Source organism: Planococcus citri, chromosome 1 (genome assembly GCF_950023065.1).
Source record: "Planococcus citri chromosome 1, ihPlaCitr1.1, whole genome shotgun sequence".
NCBI classification, from domain to species: domain Eukaryota; kingdom Metazoa; phylum Arthropoda; class Insecta; order Hemiptera; family Pseudococcidae; genus Planococcus; species Planococcus citri.
In genome coordinates, this window is record NC_088677.1 from 68,041,260 (window position 1) to 68,063,075 (window position 21,816).

The following is a 21,816-nucleotide window of genomic DNA, read 5'->3' on the forward strand; positions in this document are numbered from 1 at the left end:
AGTACATCAGGTCCAGGTCCATTGGCGAGAAGTTGTAATTAATACTTATAAACACGCGTGTAGGTACTTTGCCGACATGTCGTAACAAAGTCGTAACAATAAATAACACATAAACGTAATTCGTGTACAGATTACAATCTCTGAAGGCGTTGAAAGTTGTAACCCCTCTGTATAGGTTTTAATTACCCGCGTGCCACGAATTCGTCGATAATTTCGCCAATTCGCCGACACCTTGGGTGGTAAGTAATCGAATCAACCTGTGCCCACTGATCCAACTTCGTACAGTACGTGTAATTTTTCGAGTAAATGTACGAAATCTTGGATGTATAGCGAGCGAATGCGTGTAAATAGGTCGAAATGCCATTAGGTTTGGGTTAAGTGCCATGAAACAGATCGAGGAGATCGAACGTTGAAATATTTCCAAGAAATGAAGTTTGAAAAATCCATTCTTTCCTCACATCCTCGTACTATGTACTATCGCGAATATTCCGTGGAAATATTAGTCCTCAGTCCAAGTGGCAAAAAATGCTTTAGGAATTGAATTTAGCTGGAATATCTGCAACTTGAAAAGTTTTAAAATGTCGACGTATTTTGGATTTCTACAAACTCCCAATACGATGGAGCATCGGAATCTGAAAATCGTCAATTTTCAAAATAGCTCAGGCTTAAAATTTTTATGAATTTGGGATTTTTGAAAACGTGACACGAAAATTATCAAAATGGGTTAAAATTTGGCGAGAAATTTAAATCGACAAAAATCTTATTGAACGTTTGAAGCAGGGATTCAGGAAGCATGCTAAGTGACGTGAAAATGAAAATTGAGTTAAGACCGCTACGATGTTCTACATCAAAATCAGCACCTTTTTACCTACTTACGATACCCAATACCTACTTTTAGTACTTTAAAATCAGGCCGAAAGATAGCCCACTCTGTAAGTGCCATACCTGAAAACGTAAGGAAGTATGCTAAGTGCCGTTTGAGCCAGCCTATCGAATAATTGTTTTCTGTACAAGTTATGAGTTGAACCTGCTTCTATTTGTTAATACGGAAATTACTCGAAATTTTGATCGAGGACATAGGTATTTGAGGTGAGGAAAATGATCTACGTAAAAAACTCTACAAGATGGAGTTGGTTTGAAAGTTTTCCGCGCAATAGAAAAAAAAATATAAAAGCTCAAAGTAGTAAAACTTTTAAAAAAATATTATTTTTTCGAATTTTTTTGTAGTTAAATGCAATTTACTCGAAATTTTGATCGAGGACATAGGTATTTGAGGTAAGGAAAATGATCTACGTAAAAAACTCTACAAGATGGAGTTGGTTTGAAAGTTTTCCGCACGATAGAAAACAAAATATAAAAGCTCAAAGTTGTGAAACTCTTAATGAAATATTATTTTTTCGTGTTTTTTTGTAGTTAAATGCAATTTACTCGAAATTTTGATCGAGGACATAAGTATTTGAGGTAAGGAAAATAATCTACCTTAAATTCTGAACAAGATGGAGGTTGTTTGAAAGTTTTCCGCGCCATAGAAAAAAACTTATAAAAGCTCAAAGTTGCAAAACTCTTGAAAAAATATGGTTTTTTCATGTTTTTTTTGTAGTTAATTACAATTTACATATGTACTTGAAATTTTGATCGAGGACATACTGGTTTTCATGTTTTTTTTGTATTGTCGAATTTCGAGCTTTTAAAATTAAAACCAACTCCCTCACCTCAAATACCTATGTCCTCGATCAAAATTTCTAGTAAATTGTATTTAACTACAAAACAACACGAAAAAACCACATTTTTTCAAGAGTCTTTCAACTTTGAGCTTTTATAAGTTTTTTTCTGTGGCGCGACAAACTTTCAAACCAACTCCATCTTGTAGAGTTTTTTACGTAGATCATTTTCCTTACCTCAAATACCTATGTCCTCGATCAAAATTTCGAGTAAATTGTATGTACCAGTACCACTGATGAAAAAAAATCTTCAGATGAATAAGTTGCATATCTTTAAAATTGAAGGGGCAAACACGATTCGAAGGAGACAAAATTTGAATGAATTCATGATTATCCACTGAGAGGCAAACCTAGTACAACTTCGAAAAGTAAATAAATTTTATTAAAAGTCTTTTTGAGGGGCAATTTAACAAGTTATTCTTATTACCGTTCGAATGTGGCAAATTAACTTCGAACTAATTTCAAATTCACAATTGATAACTTTTTGAATTTTAAGTAGATGTTTACTTACTCGTATTTTATCCTCGACAAGAAAAGCTTTACAATAAAATTTATCTACTTTTTGACTCAACATCCACAATCCACATTCTTGATCATTTTTCTAAATTGTCTCCTTGAAGATTTTTTTCAATTCCATTTCTTGCAAAAAGAAAGTTAAACTTGAATTTCGAAAAAAATCTGAAAGAAAAACAATTTTCAACTGGTGCTTCAATTTGATCGAATTTCGATTAGGGTAAGAGGAAAGGTGAAAAAAACGAGGCTGTATATTTTAAATTTTCGAGAATCGGTTTAAAAAAATAGAAAAATGAAATATTTTAGCATCTGAAATAGGTATTTTCTATTAGTGCGTTTTTGAATGTTTTTTCGATTTGTCTTCCCCTCATCAAAAAATGCTTCACAAAAAGTTTAAATTTTTACCCATTTTTCGGTAAGTACTTGATTCGCCTCGAATTACAACTATGATGTAATGATGAATTCAACTTCATGATCATACCAACTCGCAAGAAAGATTCAGCTAGTTCAAAGGCGGGGGCGGTTTTCCAATTTATATTTTTTTCATGTGATCGGCGGCGACGTCTTGAGACTGCATACGAGTACGTGTGCAACACTACAGAAATAACGTGTCCAACGTGACATATTTATTAGACTATACGAAGGGTTATGAGAGAATCATATAAGTACCCGTACGAGAGTCAGAATCGAAACAACAACGATTACCTCGTCGTAGGTATTTCGAATAGAAAGCAAAAAAAAAAATCACCGAGCTATTTGCAATGCAGATAGCTCTCGCTAATAAATCTATACTTACGTTGTTGTACACCCGAAGTGCCACGACGATGGCGCTTTTTAATTGTTACCCTGGCTTTGTATAGCCTAGCCGAGCTTCGATTACGAAACAATCCAAACTGAAACGACAATTTACCGAATACCTAGGTACGAGTAATTTCATATTTGCAAGTATAGCGGAGGCGTGAGAAATTTTCCAACTCTGTCTTCGTAGTATGTACTTGGAGAATTAATTAGCACCGGGACGGAAAAGAACCACCGTTAAGGCGTTTATTCGACAATACAAGCTGTGGATGGAGTTCAAGCGTGCTCGAGATGGTCGTAAATATTACGTAGACTTTGAAAAGTGAACGCGATCGTGTTGAAAGAATTGCCACAATGGTTGTACGACAGGCAAACTCGATATCACGTCAGAGACCACTTGTTGCTTTAGCTTGCTTTGTAAATCACGAGGTGATGGATGTTGCCTAGTTTTGTTATCAAGGCGCAGACGTCGGCTTGTTGGCGCGAGTTTTACAATGTTTCATGAATGGCAGGTAGAGAATGAGATGTCGATTGGGTTGCGAATGGTGATTGGTCGCGAGAGGTAGAAGGGACAGAAAAGAGATCAATGAAGAGATTTCCATGTTCACTGAGACCTGAAAACTGAATTAAGTTTTAGCGAAAAAAATGATTTTGAAGAATTTTAACCAAATTCAGTGAAAACCATTATTTTGAATTGCAAGTCACTGAGAAAAAATTTCAGCTCTGGAGGTGCCTCATGAGGAAGGGAAATATGAGTTCTCAAAGAGGCAGAATTTTAGAGAAAATAGTGCGTTTTTCGGGTATCCGAGCTCTTTCAAAATTATAAAAAACCTATACTGTTTTTTTAGGATTTGATCTTCGTAATTCACTGATTAAATTTTTTTTGATTTTTTTGAAATTGGCAATAATGTCCAAAAATTGGCATGACTGCATTCTAAAATGTTCTCCCAGTTTCAGGAATGATATCGTTCGATGTTTTGGATTAATTAATGCGAAATATCTTGAAAGAAAAAATTTTTAAAATGCGAATTTACCCAAAAAATAGTAATTTGGAAAATTTCAACTGTTCACTAGAACCCTAAAAGTGGTCTTGGATGTTGATAGCCATAGCCTTGGTCGACGCTGAATGAAATTCTATAATTTAGAACTGAGCCAGGTAGGAGCTAGAGTGAGAGAACTCGTCTTTTTCTTTGAGGACCCCCTATCTCCCCTCCATGGACGCCTCCAGGCTTAAATTTATTCTGAGAGCTACTTTCAACTCAACATGAAGATCTTAAATGAATTTGATAAAAAAAACTCCGACATTTTTGTTCTCACGATCCACCCCAAAGTACCTACCTGCTTTTTTTGACCTATCGTACATCAATTTGATCTTTGATTTTTCAAAATTGAGAATATCCCTGACAAGAAAGTATTCCAACTGGTACAAAAGAACCTCGATATCAAAACACATTAACTTCAAAAAAATCTCAAAATTCTCAAAATTGTAAAAATCAGAAAAATTTTGATATCAAACAAATCTTAAAATCTCAAGATTAGAAAATTTTGGTACATGCTTATCCCAAAATCATTAGATTTAAAAATTTAAAAAAAAACTCGAAATCTCAAATTGTGAAATATTGAACATCAAAAAATTCAGCTCAAGATCTAGTAAAAAAATTTAAATCTTAGGAGCAAACAAATCTTGATATCATAAAATCAAAAGGTCTCAAGATGAAAAAAAAAACTTGAAATCTCAAGATGATAAACATTAAACAAAAAAAAATTGCTCAAGATCCAAAAAAATTTGAAAAAAATTGAATTTTGAGATAAAACAAATCTGAAAATTCAAGATCAATAAAACTTGAAATCTCTAAATTAAAATTTCAAAATCTCGACACTCAAAAACATTTAACGTCAAAAAAAAATCTAAAAATCCTAAAGTTAGAAAACTGTTGAAATTTTGTGATCAAATTCCTTCCAAAGTAAATCTGAAAATCTTAATTAAGATCAAAAAATCTTTAAATCACAAAATCAATATTTCAAAACTTCAAAAATCGAGGATAGAAACTGTATTCCGATTAATTGATAAAATCAAAAAATCCAGACAAAAGGGATTCGAAAGAGGACCCCAGGATACATCCTTGCAAAAATGCCAAATTCTGGAATTCATTTTTCAATTTTTGACGAATGTTTAAAAATTCAGATATAGGTACGTACAGTTTTTACAAAGAAAATTCAAATGCAAAAGGCTGGAAGGTTTGTGCCCTGTTTTCGACCTTCCAAGTCGATTGGTGATGATTTTGAATTGTTCTGGATCCCCCCTTGGATTCTCGGAATCTCTAAGTCCGCCAAAAAAACGCTGTATGGGGGGAAAATGAAATTCAGCACCGTTGAACTTCAGATTACCAAGTTTGTGACCCTTTTGATCGAGTTAGGCACATATTTTCAAAATATTTTTGTCCTGGGTCAAATCCAAAATTTTCTCCTGTATTTTTGTTTTTTTTGTTTTTTTTTTGTTTTTCAAAAAAATACCAAAATCTGCTGGAGGTTTTAGAAAGGTTCGAAACCATCATCAATCGACCTGGAAGGTCGAAAATAGTATAAAACCCATATTTCAGATTTTTTTCCTTTACGCGTTCACGAACAATAAATTTGATTTTTTACAGGCCATTTTTAGTACTAAAAATCGATTTTTTTTCTAAATCAAAAAATGTACTAATTTTTCCCACTCCTCAGTGTAAATTCAATTCGACCTTGAACTCATTTTTGAAAATTTTTGCTCATCAGGTTCTTTCCTTGTAGGTAAGTACCCTTCATTTGTGACCCTTTCGATCGAGTTGGGCCCCTTTTTTCAAACTTTTTTTTATACTAGTTCAAATCCGAAATTTTCTTCAACAATTTTTTTTTGGGGGGGGGGAGAATTATCGAAATCAGCTGGATGTTCTGGAAGGATTCGAAACCATCGCCAATCGAATTGGCAGGTCAAAAATAGGATAAACCCCAGATTTAAGATTTTTTCTTTACGCCTTCGCGAACGATAAATTTGATTTTTTTCAGCAACATTTTGGATTTGAACCGCCACAAAATGATTTTTGAAAATACGAGTAAGTGCCTCAATTTATCGGAAGGGTTTTTTTGATAACCCTGGTACTGGTGGATCTGGAAATCCGCTGGAGGCTCCAGAACGCTTTGAAATCATCGCCAATCTTTTCGGCAGGTCAAAAATAGGGCACGAACCAAATTTCAGCTTTTTATGCCAGTTTTATTGCATTTTGATTTTTTTTTCATGGGAAATAAACCGAATTTGAATTTTTGAAAATACGCCAAAAATTGAAAAATGAATTTCAGCATCCGAAATTTTTGCTGGCTATGGTTTTTAAGGTTGTTTTTCGATTCCTCTCGCATCCAGCTCGAGAATTTTTGTAGATGTTGAAATACCTTCCTTTTCACACAAATTCAAATGTTCAAAAATTCATGAAAAATCAAAAAATGAAATTCAGCTTCCAAAAGTTTACTCGGTGCTGTATTTTTCCATTGTCAAATTTGAAAATTTCATCATTTTGGACCTCCTCTCTCCCAGAGTCAAGCTTCAAGTTCAAGGTTGAGTAGATATTCCATCATCACCAGAGACGCAGGCGGACGTTGGCGTATCGTGGCGACAACTCTAGGCAGTTCGGTGTTTCTGTTTACAATATACACTCTATGATCGAAAAGTAATTACAAAATTACCATCAACGTCGCCGCTGCTTCGTTGCCGATAAGTTTCCAACACTTTCTTGTAAAAGGGATGTGGGTGTTTGGTAATACGATCGGCGAACTGATTTTTTTTCCAACCGCAAGTGGGTGTCGTATTGCACGTAATCTTAGTCCAGTCTCGACTCCTTACACGCTAACTTTTTATCTTTTTCCGGTCATATTTCTTAGTCACGATGGCGCTGGAGCGTTTTTTCTGCAGACAAAGCCGGGCAGGGGTAGCGGAGGAGAATCGCCAAAATGATCGCGTTCGCGTGTTAAATATATACGAACGAACGCAGATTCGATATCTGTGTGATAATTAAAAATGGGAAAAAAATGCATCGTGATTTAATTCAGTCTGCATCTGCGACTGAAATGTACCTACACGCAAAGCACAGCGTCAAATTACCATATTGGTTTCGGTTTTTGTTTCAGTTAACTGCTCCCGGCGAAGTCGTCTTTAGGGATATTAAAGCGGTCGATGCGGACGCGGGAGTTAATGGTCTAGTCGAGTATTTTGTCGTTCCGGGAAATGGAGCTGAGATCGGAAGTACCAATGGTGTTGGTAAAGATAGAGTCAACATCGCTGATGGATACGGCTTCTTTGCCATCAACTTACCTCATCAAGGAATGGTCTCGGTTAATCGAAGTTTGGATTATGAGAAGACTCAGCGATACCTTGTTACCATTGTAGCTTCGGTGAGTATTTTTTTTCTTAGTATAGTACTAGATGTTGAGAAATAAGAAGCCTCGTGAGGCACCACACTTCCCCTCCCATGGGCTGAAAATCATCTCTATCGTTGTTCATCGAACACCAGCAACCTTTTTCTAATTGCTTAGAAATTATTTAATCGCTACACAGAGTCGACTTTCGAAATCCACGCGTCTCATAAACCCTTCAGTAGTCGCGTTGTAAATCTCAGTAAATTATTCGAAAAAAAAACGTTAAATTTTAAGTACTCGAAATTTTAAAAAAAATTATGGTGACGACGAGATCGCAATCGAGAAACCGTACGAGTGACGTATCAGAGCCATCTTCAAGCCTGATGCAAACTCCTCTTCCGGTCAAACGTCGATCCAGACGAAACACGAGATCTAAATGTACCCCAATATCGATCACAATCACCGAAACTCAAAGCACCAGTAACGAACTAGAAGACGCCGGAAACGAAAGCGTGCAAAAATCAGTCCTATGCGATGCTGTCAATAGTCGAGTTCTTTCCACAGAAGAAGCTGTCGTCGCTAATACGTCGGCGAAAAGGACACATTACTTTATCAGATTTCGAAGCGGCGATTTTTATAATTTAAGCCAAATGATGACGCAGAAAGATGGAACGAGATATGGCTCGACTATTCTTTGGGGTACTGTCGTCAGTCTGGTGGTCATTGTTGCCTACCTGGCGTACCATACATTTACTTTGAAACGACCTGAAATTACTCGTGTTAACGTCGTAAAGGTTCCAAGTCACCAAGAGATTCCTCTCGTGGATACTCTTCCGAGACGTATTCTTAATTATTTATGGTATACTTTCATGGGTTAGTTTAAATTTTTTGTCTTGTTTTGGAATTTTATTATATGAATGTGTTGGTCGCCTTGTTTGCGTTTTCTGTTTTTTCGGCGAATGTGTTGAAAATTGATGTCAAATTAGAAGGGTTTTCGGGGGTTATTTCGAGCTTGGAATTTGTAGCCTCTTAATTGAAACTAGTACCTTCGAAAATTGTGACTAATTTTAAGTTCATTCATTAACACATGTACATTACATAATGATAGTTAAAATTCTGAGAAAAAATTTCTTATCTTTCGACTTCGAGTTTTAAATTGAAAGAAGTAGGTACGGTACTTTAAAAAGTTGAAATCTCAATTTTCATCATGTAGAGATCCCTACGCCTCACAATAAGCTTCTACGAGTATGTAAATTTCAAAACCGGGAATTAGGTAAGTCAGTCTTCTAATTTTGAAAAAAAAATTGAGGTCTAGGATGTGATTTTTGTATTAAAGAAGTGAGTCAAAGTTTGGTATTAGCAACTCTAAAAAGCCAAAGAAAACTCGAATTTTTCAATTTTTTTGAAATACAAGGCATCATTGTGGTTCTTAGGGGACTTATATCGAAAAATCAAGTCAAAATTTGAAATCACCTCCTCTGAAAATCTAGCAAACGATACGTCACATCAATTTTCAATTTTTTTTGAAATTTTGAGAGATTATTGTCAGGTTTGTGGGGCTTGTATCAAAAAAGTAAGTCAAAATTCGAAATCAGTACCTCTGTAAACAAACATAACAAACAATGGCCCACATGAATTTATCATTTTTTTTTTTCATTTTTCACAAATCCAAAAAAGTGGTGCGCGAAGCATCCATCTCTTCTTCATCGATGCTAAAATCTAAAATGCATTAAAAATTTTCTGCTTTAAATTCTTAATTTTTGAGTTGGAGGTCCAAGTAACCCTTTTCAAGAACTCCCCCCTCCCCCCTCATCTTTACAGCTTGCGTTTCGGATGAAGTCATATGTTTGTGGACTATAGGTTCAAACCCGACTCGAAGGACCATCACGAAAGAGTCTATTTTGTAGAAAATAATTGCATAAATATATTGTGAGGCCAAACCCGGCTCGGAGGACCATCACAAGGGAGAGAATTTTACAGAAATATTTGTATGTATAATTCAAGTATTTATAAACTGTTTGTTCAAACCCGGACCAAAGGACCATTACAACTAAAAAAAAAAAATCAGAAAAATGAACTGCAAACAACAAATTTTTATAAATGTTTAGTTTGTGTCAGAACCCATTTTTGAAATATGATTTTTCCTGGTCCTTTAAACAATGATGTCTTCCCTACATACAACCCCCCCCCCGGCCTGAAAAATTACAAGAAATGAAATGAATGTCAGCGGACATTTTATAAAGTTTTCTGCAACAAATGAGAATTTCAGTGATTCGCTTTGAAAATGAAAGTGCGGGATAAAGACACCCCCCCCCTTAAGCGGTCAAATTTTGAAAAAGTCACCGAAGTCGATTTTTGAAAATTTTTAGCCTTAATAAAGTCATTTGCCGACTTCCATGGTTCTTGAATTGCACATTTTTGAATTATAAATTTTCGAAAACTTCAGCCCTCGTTTCACTCAGATTTGTTGGCGTTTCAATTTAAAAAAAAAAAAAAAAAAACATTCAAATCCTGAAACTTTGAAGCCAAAAAAATCAATCATCTTCCTCACATAAAAAAACATTGTTTTTTCTCTTGTCAAATTTATACGAATTTTCAAAAGCGTTTGCCCTCGCTATTACACTCGGACTACTTAGGTAAGGAGGAGTCCCGATAAGGCCATTTTTTGGCCCTACGACAATTATCGACTGGACCACTCTGAAAATATATTATGAGTACTAATAAATATCTAAAATACGAATCGGTGGTTGGTTAACCCAAAATGACCATTTTTTGGGCTCCAGGGGTTTTCAAAGTTGTGATTACAAAAAGAATTTTAGGAACCACTGAGTATTATTTTCAAAAACTTTTTTAGCGTAAAATATCTGTTTGAACTTGATGAACGTTATGCGAGGTGATTTTCCTATTTTCGACCCTCGTGGGCAGAAATTGAAGGGGGGTTGATTTTTGGAAAATTTTGGAACCACAATTTTGAACCTACCCCTTTGAGCCCCCCTAAAAAGCTTTTTACAGTTTATTAGTATCTGAAAGACCTTCATTCTACCAAATTTTGAGCGCAATAAAACTTTCCGCTGGTACTCAAAAATCCAGTTTTCCATTTTTTCGCAATTTCGAAATTTTGGGAACCCCTGGAAAACTAGAACCCTACGATTTGCGCCAAACGTAACGTTTTGAGGTATATATTCAATATCTTGATGAAAAAGTTTAACTAAGCTCCCTGTATATTCGTAATTTTGAACCCTTTTTTTTAACGCCCCCCACTTTAGGCACCCCCCAAAAAAGTCATTAGGCTATAAATACCTATCGAATTACCTACCTACATATTATACGTATCAATAGAGAAAATTGTCTTCTCGTCTTTTATTTCACATTGAAAATCTTACTTTTTTATTCGGTAAAATTGGGTTGGCAAATTTCTGTCAACCCCCCCCCCCTCCCCACTCGGAATACGCCTAGTTTCGGCATCCTTTAGGGTGGCTCCTCTATATTTCAAATGCATGCCAAATTTCAATCTGCAAGGTTAATTTGAAAGTGCTTCTGAGAGTAATGGGACAAAATTGAAAAATGTTCGATGAATGGTGTCAAAAATTGTTTTTGTGCTGCTGAAAAGAGCAGGAGGGTGGATTGAGGGGACTGCATCAACGATTCGACATTTTTCAGTCAAATCTAATGCATTCTTCAGTACCTTTGCGAGCTAAATTCCAGTCTTCTAGGTTAATTTGAAGAGCTTGAGGATATACAAAGAAATTGAAACTCGCTGAAAAAGGCCTCTTTGTAGGGAAATACTTCTCATCTCAACCCGCATTTGAGGCCCTAATCACTTCAACGCAAAATTATCACATCGATGGTATTAATTAATATCTATCCTCACACGAATGTATTTGTTCACGTATCGCTCAGGGCGCCGTCCATAATGTTTTTTTTTTTTTTTTTTAATCTCGGCTCTATTAATATTTTACATGTGCCAAGCATCATTACCCCCGCGGTATTAAAATTGCATTTAAACGACGTCATCGCGAGTATAATTTTTTTCCCCGTGCAATTTACGACGATACTTCCGTCGCGTTTAATTGGTAAATCGTGTTCGAAACAGTCTCTCACCGGTTCACCGCGGCAATATCGCCATCGCGTATCCTGGTGCTGAATTACACAATTCCATCATCATTCTGCAAAGTTTTTCTGCGAATGCCTAATCTAGATCTACGCGAGCAGCGAAAGCGCCCATAAATATTTAGATTTTGTCACCGTCGTTCGTACGACAACGACATCGACCACCGCGTGTGTTTTCTCGATCAATTTCAATTCGTATAGTGAATTCCGCTATGCTACCTGTATAAGATATCCCGTTATTGTATAGCGTAGGTACCTCTTATAGAGAAATGGACATGGCTTGGTCGATCGCCGCAGCAATGACCACCACGTACCAAACGCTTCCTCATAAAATAACGGCCTAGCTAATATCCATCTCCATTGTTATGGCCACAGAAAAGACTCATCCAGTCGGCCATGAAACGACGTAAATATTCGCGAAATGAAAAATATATTACGTGTTTGTGTGTACGCAGATGCCACCAAATGCGGTATGGTGCATTGAAAATACATATTTTATATCTTATGGCCTACTCTATTGTTTATACCAAACCGAGGTATGAAAATGTTTCCGAGATAATTTACCATAAATGACAAATAACGTGTTTTTTAATAGCGAGATTATGCAGCATTAAACGTGTCACTTTTCACCAATAAGGAAAGGAAAAATGCTGCCGATAACGACGGTTTCGGCACATCGACATATTACCCAGATGTGTATAAGGTTAAGGTCTGAATTAAGTTGTAGACAAGGTTCTGTTGTCGTTGATACTTAATCGTTATTCGATTATTTATGTCGGAGATAAAATTCCGTGTAGTCGAATTTAAAAAGTTATCCAATAATACGAGACAAGGTAAAGTAAGTCATCAATTCTGCACAACCAATTCTTTCTTTTCCGTTCGTTTTCCTCATTCTTTCAGACTTTGGCGTTTAAAATTTTAGTAATTTTTGAGGGATTACTCTGGTGTCTTCGAAGTGGTCTTAACTTTTAACCAGAAAACTACTGCAACCTTCTGCCTCGGATTTGAAAAATTCTCGGTTACTTGGAAAGAGTAGACCAAAAACCATGGAATTCATAATTATTCAGCTACTCTGGTTCATTTTTCTATTTTCGGCGAATTTCTCAAAATGTCGAAATAACCACAGAAGTAATGATTTTTGGTCAGTTTTCTTGGCAGGCAGTTTTTTCAGTAAAACTCATTTTGTGTAATTTTAAGTTACGTCATTTCATGAAATTTTACGAAAATTCAAATAATTTTTCCATCGTGTATTTTTAGCAGTTTTTATGTGCATTTAGTCAATTTTTTACAAATTTTCGAGGTTTTTAATTTTTGATGCAACTTTGATGATGTTTTAGCAAATTTTCCATTTTTTTAAGATTACTTTTACAAATGTTCCCGCATTTTTGAGTTTTTTTTTTTGTTTTACTTACGATATTTCATAGTTTTTTTTGTTCGTAAATTTCATTCAATTATTTTCGACTTTTGGTGAGTTTTTTTTTTTTACAAATTTGCCTTATTTTTGACCATTGAAAAGAAACTGACCAAATTATTGCTATGTCTTGAAAATCATTTTTTTCGTCTCTTTTTGTTCCTGTGTGTTATTCCCAAAAGTATTTAGTAAATTTTGGGCAATTCTTCATTACTTCAAGCTTGATGATTTTTTTTTTGTTTAATTTTTATCATAATTTCATGATGAATGGGGTGGAGGAAGGGAGGGGGAGTAAATTAGATTCAGAACTGAAAAAAAAAATGTTTGAAGCTACACGGAAAAAAAAAGTATGGATAATTTTTACTACATATTTCAAACAGTAACCGGATCCCATTCAAAAATATTGCTTGAATGGGATCCGGTTATTATACTGAAATAGTAGATATTAATTTTTTTTTCCGTGTAATGGTGAGTTTTGGACTTTGAAAAATTCACCAAAAATCAAAAAAGTAATTCAAGCTACTCAAATTTTAATTACAAGGGTTTCAGAAGTTGATTTTTTCAAAAGTTGCGGTCCTTTCCAAATTGGAGAGTGATATCTCGAAGCAGAGGTGTGACAAAATGATGTGTTGTAGAGAGAAGATAGGTGGGAACTTCGTGCTGTGTAGAGAGGATTTGGTTTCCACCTATCTTCTCTCTACATTGGCGCCCAACGTGGGGCGCCAATGTAGAGAGAAAATAGGCGGGAACTTTGTGCTCTGTAGAGAGGAATTGGTTCCTGGTACCTGTCCTGGGTATACTCGGCTAATTAATACCCTTTCACTAAGTCACTTTACAATGACATAAAAGATGATAAATCACTTTTAACACTTTATTGAGGTTCTCTTAATGAACATACATTGCACCACTTATAGGTAATATGTACCTAGATCTATAATTACACACATGTCCATGCAGTTCTACTCAAGGCTTGTTATCCCGACTTCCATCCAGAGGAGCGATTACCCTGAGCAACCTCCGACAACTGCAAAGCAGACACAGCCGGCTATTTTGGTCGTTGCCGACTCGCCATATCTCATGGAACTAATCCACTAGATAGCACTGCACCAGCAGTGTTACCATTACCGACAACCAAGGGCATATATTCTCTACTAAGCGGAGTGCTTTGGATCCTCATTTACCCTCTACAGTGTTTTTGGGGGGGGGGAGGAGGTGAGACTGTCATTTTCTCAACTATTTCTGCCAGATTTTCCAAAATGTTTGCCTCAGATCCCTCCCTTCTTCCCCCTCCCTCCCAACAGACTTTTCCAGTCAATTAGCCAGATGTGGTTTGAACAAATTAAATGATTTAAAATTTTTAAAAAGAAGTATTTTCTACAAAAAATACAAATTTTTTTATTGATTTGGTTTTAGAAAATTCTTTGATTTTTGCAACTTACACGAGTTTTTCCCAACTTTTTCCAACTCACTCAATTTATTCCAAAAATTCTCAACGTTTTGCCAACATTTTTCTGCGGCAGGATGAGCCACCCCCACCTCTTCCCCCCTCCCATTTGGCTCGTCCTCTGTCTCGAAAGGTTCTCTTGTGAGCTCTCTGCCTCCCTAGTGCCCTAAATAGGACCATTCGAGGATGCTGAATTCAAATACTCGCTTATTTTTTTGCATATAGCCCCTCGAGGTCCCTCCCTCTAGCTTCCGATTTAAAAAAAAAATGAAATATTGTGAAAGTATGGTGTGACATATTGATTCCTACTAATTCGAGATTGATGAGTTCAAATATCTGTTTATTTTTTGAATTCGACCCTTCGGTGTCTCTCGAGGCGCGAGGCCTCGATTCCTCATTTTGAAGAAAATGAGACAGTCTGTAAGAAAAATCTGACTGAAATTGGAGGACTCTGCTTCATTTTCGGTTCGAGAAGCGATTGGGTATCATTTACACTCAGTTTCACTGAATCTTATTCTGATTCGCGAATTCGAAAGCATTATTCGATGCAAAAGATTCGAATGCTTAAGACACCTCTTGATCCCTTGTTCGCTGGGTCTTTGTAAATATACCTTTACGAATCCTTAGGAATAAAAAGTCTGACTTATTGCATAACATAAAAGTAATAAGTTTGGTGTACTCGTAGGTACAAGAATCTGCGTGTACCTATGTCTACCAACTATCAAGTTTCGATCACCATTTACAACGTCTCGCGTTAAAATTCCAATTTCCGAGCTAATTTACTCGTTAACGGTTGTAAAAAAAGTACATATTTTACACTAGTCCGAGGAGGTTTTGCCGAATCGTTATCTGTCCTAAGTGTTCTGTATCCTTGACCCAAATGCAAGGGAAAAACAATTCGTAGGTACGAGTACTACTATCTATGTGTGTATGCTCACTATGTATATATCCATTTGAGCTACATTAGTGCATCATTGTTATCACATGGCATATACCATTTATAATAACGAAGGTAAAAATAAATAACATTTTAAAATTATTCATCGCCGTATGAATTTTTATAATACCTTATGTAAACGAACGGAACGGAACACCTCGGCTGGCAAAAAAAATAAAAAAAAATTGCTCGTTTTAAAATTCCCTCTCGACTCTCGTATACAGTTATACATTATTCTGTATGAGTGACGCGCGTTAATTACAGCGCAGGCGTACGCGTGTCAAAACTAAAATTCATCAACGTCTGAGTGGATTCGACTTTGTATATATTGAAGAGGAGAATTTTAACTAATTTATCATCTAATTTACGCGCGGTTATGGCTGGTTTGTCACGTGTATATTTTTCAAGTTCATAAACGTTCGTTTTCTTTACCAATGAATTGGAATTTCATTATCGCAGGATGCGTGAAATTATTCACGGCGCAAGGTAGCCGGAGTCGCGACGAGTTGTTTTCCCCTCCCCCTTCCCCTCATTCACCATGTTCGATAACTAGCTTCAATTTTTCAATTCATTTTTTTTTCTTCCCCCAGTTTGTGATTTCAATTAATGAAATTTCGATGTTTGTAAGGTTTTGTGGGAGTAGTTTAACATTGTTGCTTTGGAACGGAATTGCGCACTCATCGTCGGCATAACCGGAAGCTAAATATTCCGGCTGAGTGATGTTGCCCGCGCCGCACTCTCCCTCGCCGGGTAGATATATCATTAAAAAAAAGACTAGTTCTCAAACATTGCCGTTGCATCCCAATCCCATCGTATACCTCGCGGATGAACATGGAAATATCATCGAGATTGGTTTTGTTTTCATAGCAAAAACGCATCGAAAGATTTTGTAAAGATTTTGACTCGTATAAATGCTCACAGCGGGTAAGTTGGCATTTCAGAATTCAGCCTAGGATGGTGACCGGATACGAGCAGCTATTGTCGATTGTTCGAGTGTCCTTAGTGGAAATGGGCATACGTGGTCGGATTGTCGGCTATGATTAACGGATAGGCTCGATGAAATTTCTAAAATTAGTCAACAATGATGTCATATTAAGGCGTAAGCCATATTTCAAATTATAATCACGTAGATTACTATGTGTTCGAATGTACATAGGGTACGGTGTCAATTTGTTTATGATGTCATTGCATTCGCGACTGGTATCTGTCAACGCCACGGGTACGTAATACGTGTGTACCGTTGCGATTTCCGTATACACGGTAATTCGTTTATTTCTCCGATTTATCGGTCGCGGACTCGCAGCAGTGTTGGCGAGAGTGATACCTATGGAGCAGTACGTTATGAGTGTATGTAGACTGTGTGGACTGTGCAGTGTGTACTGTACGTACTGTGTAGTGTTTTGAAATATCTACTTGGACGAGATGATGGATGCGTTGAATTAAAGATTGCAATATCTTTACCTTCCTACGGATATGTATTGGAGGAAGTGATGTGATGTGAATTGATTCAGGTTCGATGCAGCTAGTGACAGTGGTTTATAAACTGATCTAAGTGAGCTGTGTAAGCCTAGTTTTGTGGATATGACTATACTATGTGGGTTCCAGTGCTCCTAGATGGTGACTTTAGTGGGAATTGAGATCTGGGAACTTGGGGAAAGGTGGAAGAAGTCAGGTCGAAAAAAGCCCATTTTCGTGTTTGGCATCCTCAAAGACATACAGTTCGATATTTTACATTTTGTTTATATTTCAACAATTTGGTCCTAATTAAGGTGGCGAATAACAAAGACGTGTCCAACGGGGGGAGGGGGTTGCTCCCCCTCAGGACAGAAACATTTGGAAAAGGGTTGGGAATTTTTAGAGAAAGCTCAGTGAGAGAAGTCGAATGTGTAAACAGGGAAAATCAAAGAATGAACAAAAACCATGTGTTTTTAACTTCTTGAATTATAAATAGTGAGCAAAGTTGAAAAATTTCAGTCTCGTCCCGCTCCTTCTCCTCCTCTTCCCAGTACATCACTTCGTCTCGCCTCTGCTGGAGGAGGGTGATTTATTCGTGTTCAGCATTATTGAAAAAAAAAAAAAAAGTCATAGCAGTCTGCCGCTACGTAAGAGCCAAATTTTTGTGCTAGAAATATTGAGGGCTCTTGAACTACTCGCACCCTCGCTTCGCTCCTGTGCTTTGCCTGTATTTCGGGGGACAAGTCCCCCATGCACCCCCCTTGAGCTTCGCCCAACTACCTCCTACGCACGTTTTTTTTCATGCTCTGCACTTCGCTTAAACTACTCGCACCCTCGCTTCGCTCCTGTGCTTCGCCTGTGTTGGGTGGACTTTGTCCCCCCCGCCCCCCTTGGGCTTCGCCCAATTACCTCCAACAGGTGTCTTTTTTTCATGTTCTATGCTTCAGTTGAACTACTCGCACCCTCGCTTCGCTCCTGTGCTTCGCCAGTGTTTGGGGGGGACTTTGTCCCCCCTGAACCCCCCTTGGGCTTTGCCCAACTCTCTCCTTCCAATGTTTCCTTCTTATAACTCTCTTCTTCCTCCTTCAAAAAAGGTGGTAACAAACCTGTCTTGACCCTGAAACAGGTGAAATGGGGTTGGAAGGTTTGAACCGGCAAAAGGCACTTCCGGTACATTCTCCCAATGCACTGTGAAAATTTGGACCCTCTAGGTCAATTTGGAGGGGCTGTAGGCTTGGCTAAACGTCAAAATTGTCAAAAAAACCCATATAATTGATGAAAAACTCCACTTTTTTGACCCTGGAGAGGGGTCTAATGAGGTTGGAAGGTTGAAACCTGCAAAAGGCACTTCGGGTACATCCTCCCAATGTACTGTAAAAATTTGGACCCTCTAGGTCAATTTGGAGGGGCTGTAGGCTTGGCTAAACATCAAAAAACACGCAAAAATACACTTTTTTGACCCTGGAGAGGGGTCAAGTGGGGTTGGAAGGTTGAAACTTGCAAAAAGCACTCAAGGGGCACCCTCTCATTGTATGCTGAAAATTTGGACTCCTACGGTCAATTTTAGGGGTGAGGGGGTCAAAAATAGGGGTCAAATGTGGTTTTTCCCACCTCAATCAGAGTGGGGATGACCTAGGAAACTGAAATTTGGAAATGTTGATCACAATGAGAGTACTGACCAATGGTATAATTTTGGACTCTTTTCATCTTTTTGGGGCCATATTATGCCCCTCCAAAAAAATGACCTTTCTGTAATTTTGAACTTTGACCCTCCCCACTGCAGGGGTCACCTCTAGCTCCCAAAAGAACCCTATTGTCCAAGTTTTATCCCATTTCATTCATTAGAACGTCTCTTGATTTAAAAAGTAAAAAATTCAAGTTTCGGTGAAACTTCTATATATATAAACATATAAACATATAAATACAGGCTTGCTACAGCTTATACAGGCCCGTTTCTGGAAATGACGTCGACTATCCGAGACCCGACGCGACGTTCCGAGGCCCGTTAGCGGGTCTCGGAACGTTTTCCTATTAAAAACTATATTTTCATGATGTACACACTTCAGGGATGCCATAGACAAATTTTTGTCTGGGACTCACAAAGTAGGTATCATACCTACAGTATATACAGCTTACCTTACTTCACCCCACACAGAAACTTCATACTCGCGTCATTCCTGTATAAATCACTCCTTGGAGATCGCACCAACGGCTCTAGACCAGACTTGATAGCCGCTAGCAAGGCGCATGCGCGAACGAATTTACCAGGCACTCTTTAAAATTTTTCTAAGTGTCAAAGACGCGGGCCTCGGATCGTCAGTACGATGTACCGGGTCTCGGATAGTAAGCAAGTTCCATATAGATATATATATAAAAACTGACACACCGGGAAACGTCTAGTCTGAGCTCAAAACGTCGAGAACTATCAAAATTTTTCATCCCCGACCTTTTTATCCAAAGTTGGGCCTACCGCAATAGCCATCATTTTTTACAAAAATTTGGCTAAAAAATATATATTCGAGGACATTTTCCATTTCTGCGTCAGAATTCTTCTAAATACGACCCCTTTTCAAGAAAAAAACCTCTTGTGGTCCCGTAAACTATTTCAATTTTCTTGAGCGTGGAACTCTTATTTGGAGTTGGAATTAAAAAAAAAAAAAAAAAAAAAAAAAAAAAAAAAAAAATGGAATAAATCTGTCGGCGTTTTTTTTCTAAATTTCTCATTTCTATGTCAAAATTACATTAATTTAAAACAGTCATTTTCCAAGAAAAAAAAAGCTCAATCGATTCTCCAAATAATGTTGATTTCCTTGTACGAAGCTCCTTCAAAATTTTAAAAAATAAAAAATTGGGGTCCAAAGGATTTTTTGTAATTATTTTTTCTGTCTAAAGGGAAGTTGTTGAGTTGATTCTCAGAGTATACAAAAAATGGCCAAATTGATTCCCAGGCCATTTTTTAAGAAATGTTCACTGGGTGGGCAAGGGGACAGTGGCATAGCCAGAGGGAGGGGTGAAGGGGGCCATTGCCCCCACTCACGAGTAAAAATTTGAAATGAAACATGCAAAAATGGCCTTTTTATCATTTTGGGATCTAATTTTTCAAAAAGTGTGGAATTTTACCACTGTTTTTATAAAATCATTACACATCATGAAAGGTTTTCAGAAAATCACCTCTAAAATCGAGTTGTTCTGTTCAGATAAAAATGAAAAATTTGCGTTTTCCATATGCTTTGAGTATTATGAGTATTTCTAGAATTTTTCTGCTTTTCGCATTACAAATTTGTTTTGGAAAATTTGCAATTTTAGAAGCAGAACAGCGTCAATTTTGATGAAAGAATTCAGTTTGTCTAATGTCAACATTTTTCAAATTCAACTATAGATTTTTTTGAAATTCTAATTGTGTAGAAGAGAACCAAATTGGCCCGAGCGAAGCGAGGGCAGAAGCTTCGGAAAATTTGTTGTTCAATGAGTAGAAGAACATAATTTTTAATGTAAGAATTCGATTTTTCAAATTTCAACTTTTTCTAAATTTCATTACTACTTAATAGTCCGGCATATGACAATAGGAGTAATTGCACCCCCCCGCCGATCCTCCGGGACAACTTTTTTCTTGAAGGGGACATCCCAAGGAACATTTTAAAGCAAAGTTGCCAAAAAAAAAGTTGGCCTTACTTACAAAATGGCGGCCATTTTGATTGACAGGTCAGCCGAAATCGCAGATTTTGCGTTTTAACATAGGACTTGCACGAACTTTTTCAAACTTTACAAAGGTAGATCGAAAGATCATGCAACAATGTATCACCTGTCAAAATTTCAAGTGCCAAAGTGCGTTTTTCGATTTTTGGTGAATTTTTGAAAATCGAATTTAGGCCAAAAATGAGGGAAAAAATCAAAATTTTACCAAATTGACTTAGAAAGCTAAAATTTGGGATATACCCTATTTTCGACATGCCAAATCGATTGGAAACGGTTTCAACCCGTTTTGAGCAGTTCTGGAGCCTCCAGCAAATTTTTGAAACTCGAAATTCCCACAAAATTCCATCAAATTGGAGTTGTAAAAAGCTGAAATTTATTCTAAAAACTAATTTCAATACGCTACGAAGTACTGCAAATGAATTTATTTCAAGTCGTTTTGGAGCCTCCAGCGACTTTTCGAAAATTCCTGAAACCTCCAGCAGATTTTGGAAACTTTAAATTTTCACAAAATTTCATCAAATGGAGATGGAAAGCTGAAATTTACTCTACACTCCAATTTTAACACACTCTGAAAACGACTTCTGGTGGATTTCAAGTCATTTTAGAGCCTCCAACAACTTTTTTGAAAATTACTGGAGCCTCCAGTAGATTTTTGAAACTTGAAATTTCCCCAAAATTTTATCAAACCAAGATGGAAAGTCGAAATTCATTCAGCAAACTAATTTCAATACGCTACGGTAGTTGACTGCTGGTGAATTTCAAGTCGTTTTGGAGGCTCCAGCAACTTTTTGAAAGGTTGTATGACGTTTTTTTGGAAAATTGAAATTTCCTAAAAGTAGCTGGAAGCTTCAAAACCATTTGAAACCGCCATGTAATCTGCGAAGTAAATTTCAGCTTGCCAACTCCATTTGATAAATTAATTTTGCGGGAAATTTCAAGTTTAAAAAATCTACTGGAGGCTCCAGTAATTTTCAAAAAAGTCGCTGGAGGCCCTAAAATGACTTGCACCCACCTGTAGTCGTCTTCAGAGGGTGTTAAAATTGGAGTGTAGAGTAAATTTCTGCTAACCATCTCCATTTGATGAAATTTTGTGAAAATAAAAAGTTTCAAAAATCTGCCGGAGGCTCCAGTAATTTTCAAAAGAAGTCGCTGGAGGCCCTAGAATGACTTGAACCCACTTGAAGTCGTCTTCAGAGGGTGTTAAAAATGGAGTGTACAGTAAATTTCAGCTTTCCATCTTCATTTGATGAAATTTTGTGAAAATTTAAAGTTTCAAAAATCTGCTGGAGGTTTCAGGAATTTTCGAAAAGTCGCTGGAGGCTCCAAAACGACTTGAAATAAATTCATCTGC

The 21,816-nt window shown here is 36.9% G+C and overlaps 1 protein-coding gene across 2 annotated transcripts in view; it reads left to right on the forward strand.

Moving 5' to 3' along the window:
• Cad99C (cadherin-99C) overlaps nucleotides 1-21,816 on the forward strand; it is a 269,753-nt gene that overhangs the window by 213,559 nt on the left and 34,378 nt on the right. For both annotated transcript variants that reach the window (XM_065347422.1, XM_065355009.1), the window contains exon 9: nucleotides 7,185-7,448. In XM_065347422.1, coding sequence (XP_065203494.1) covers nucleotides 7,185-7,448 — 264 coding nt within the window. The remainder of the gene's footprint in view (nucleotides 1-7,184; nucleotides 7,449-21,816) is intronic.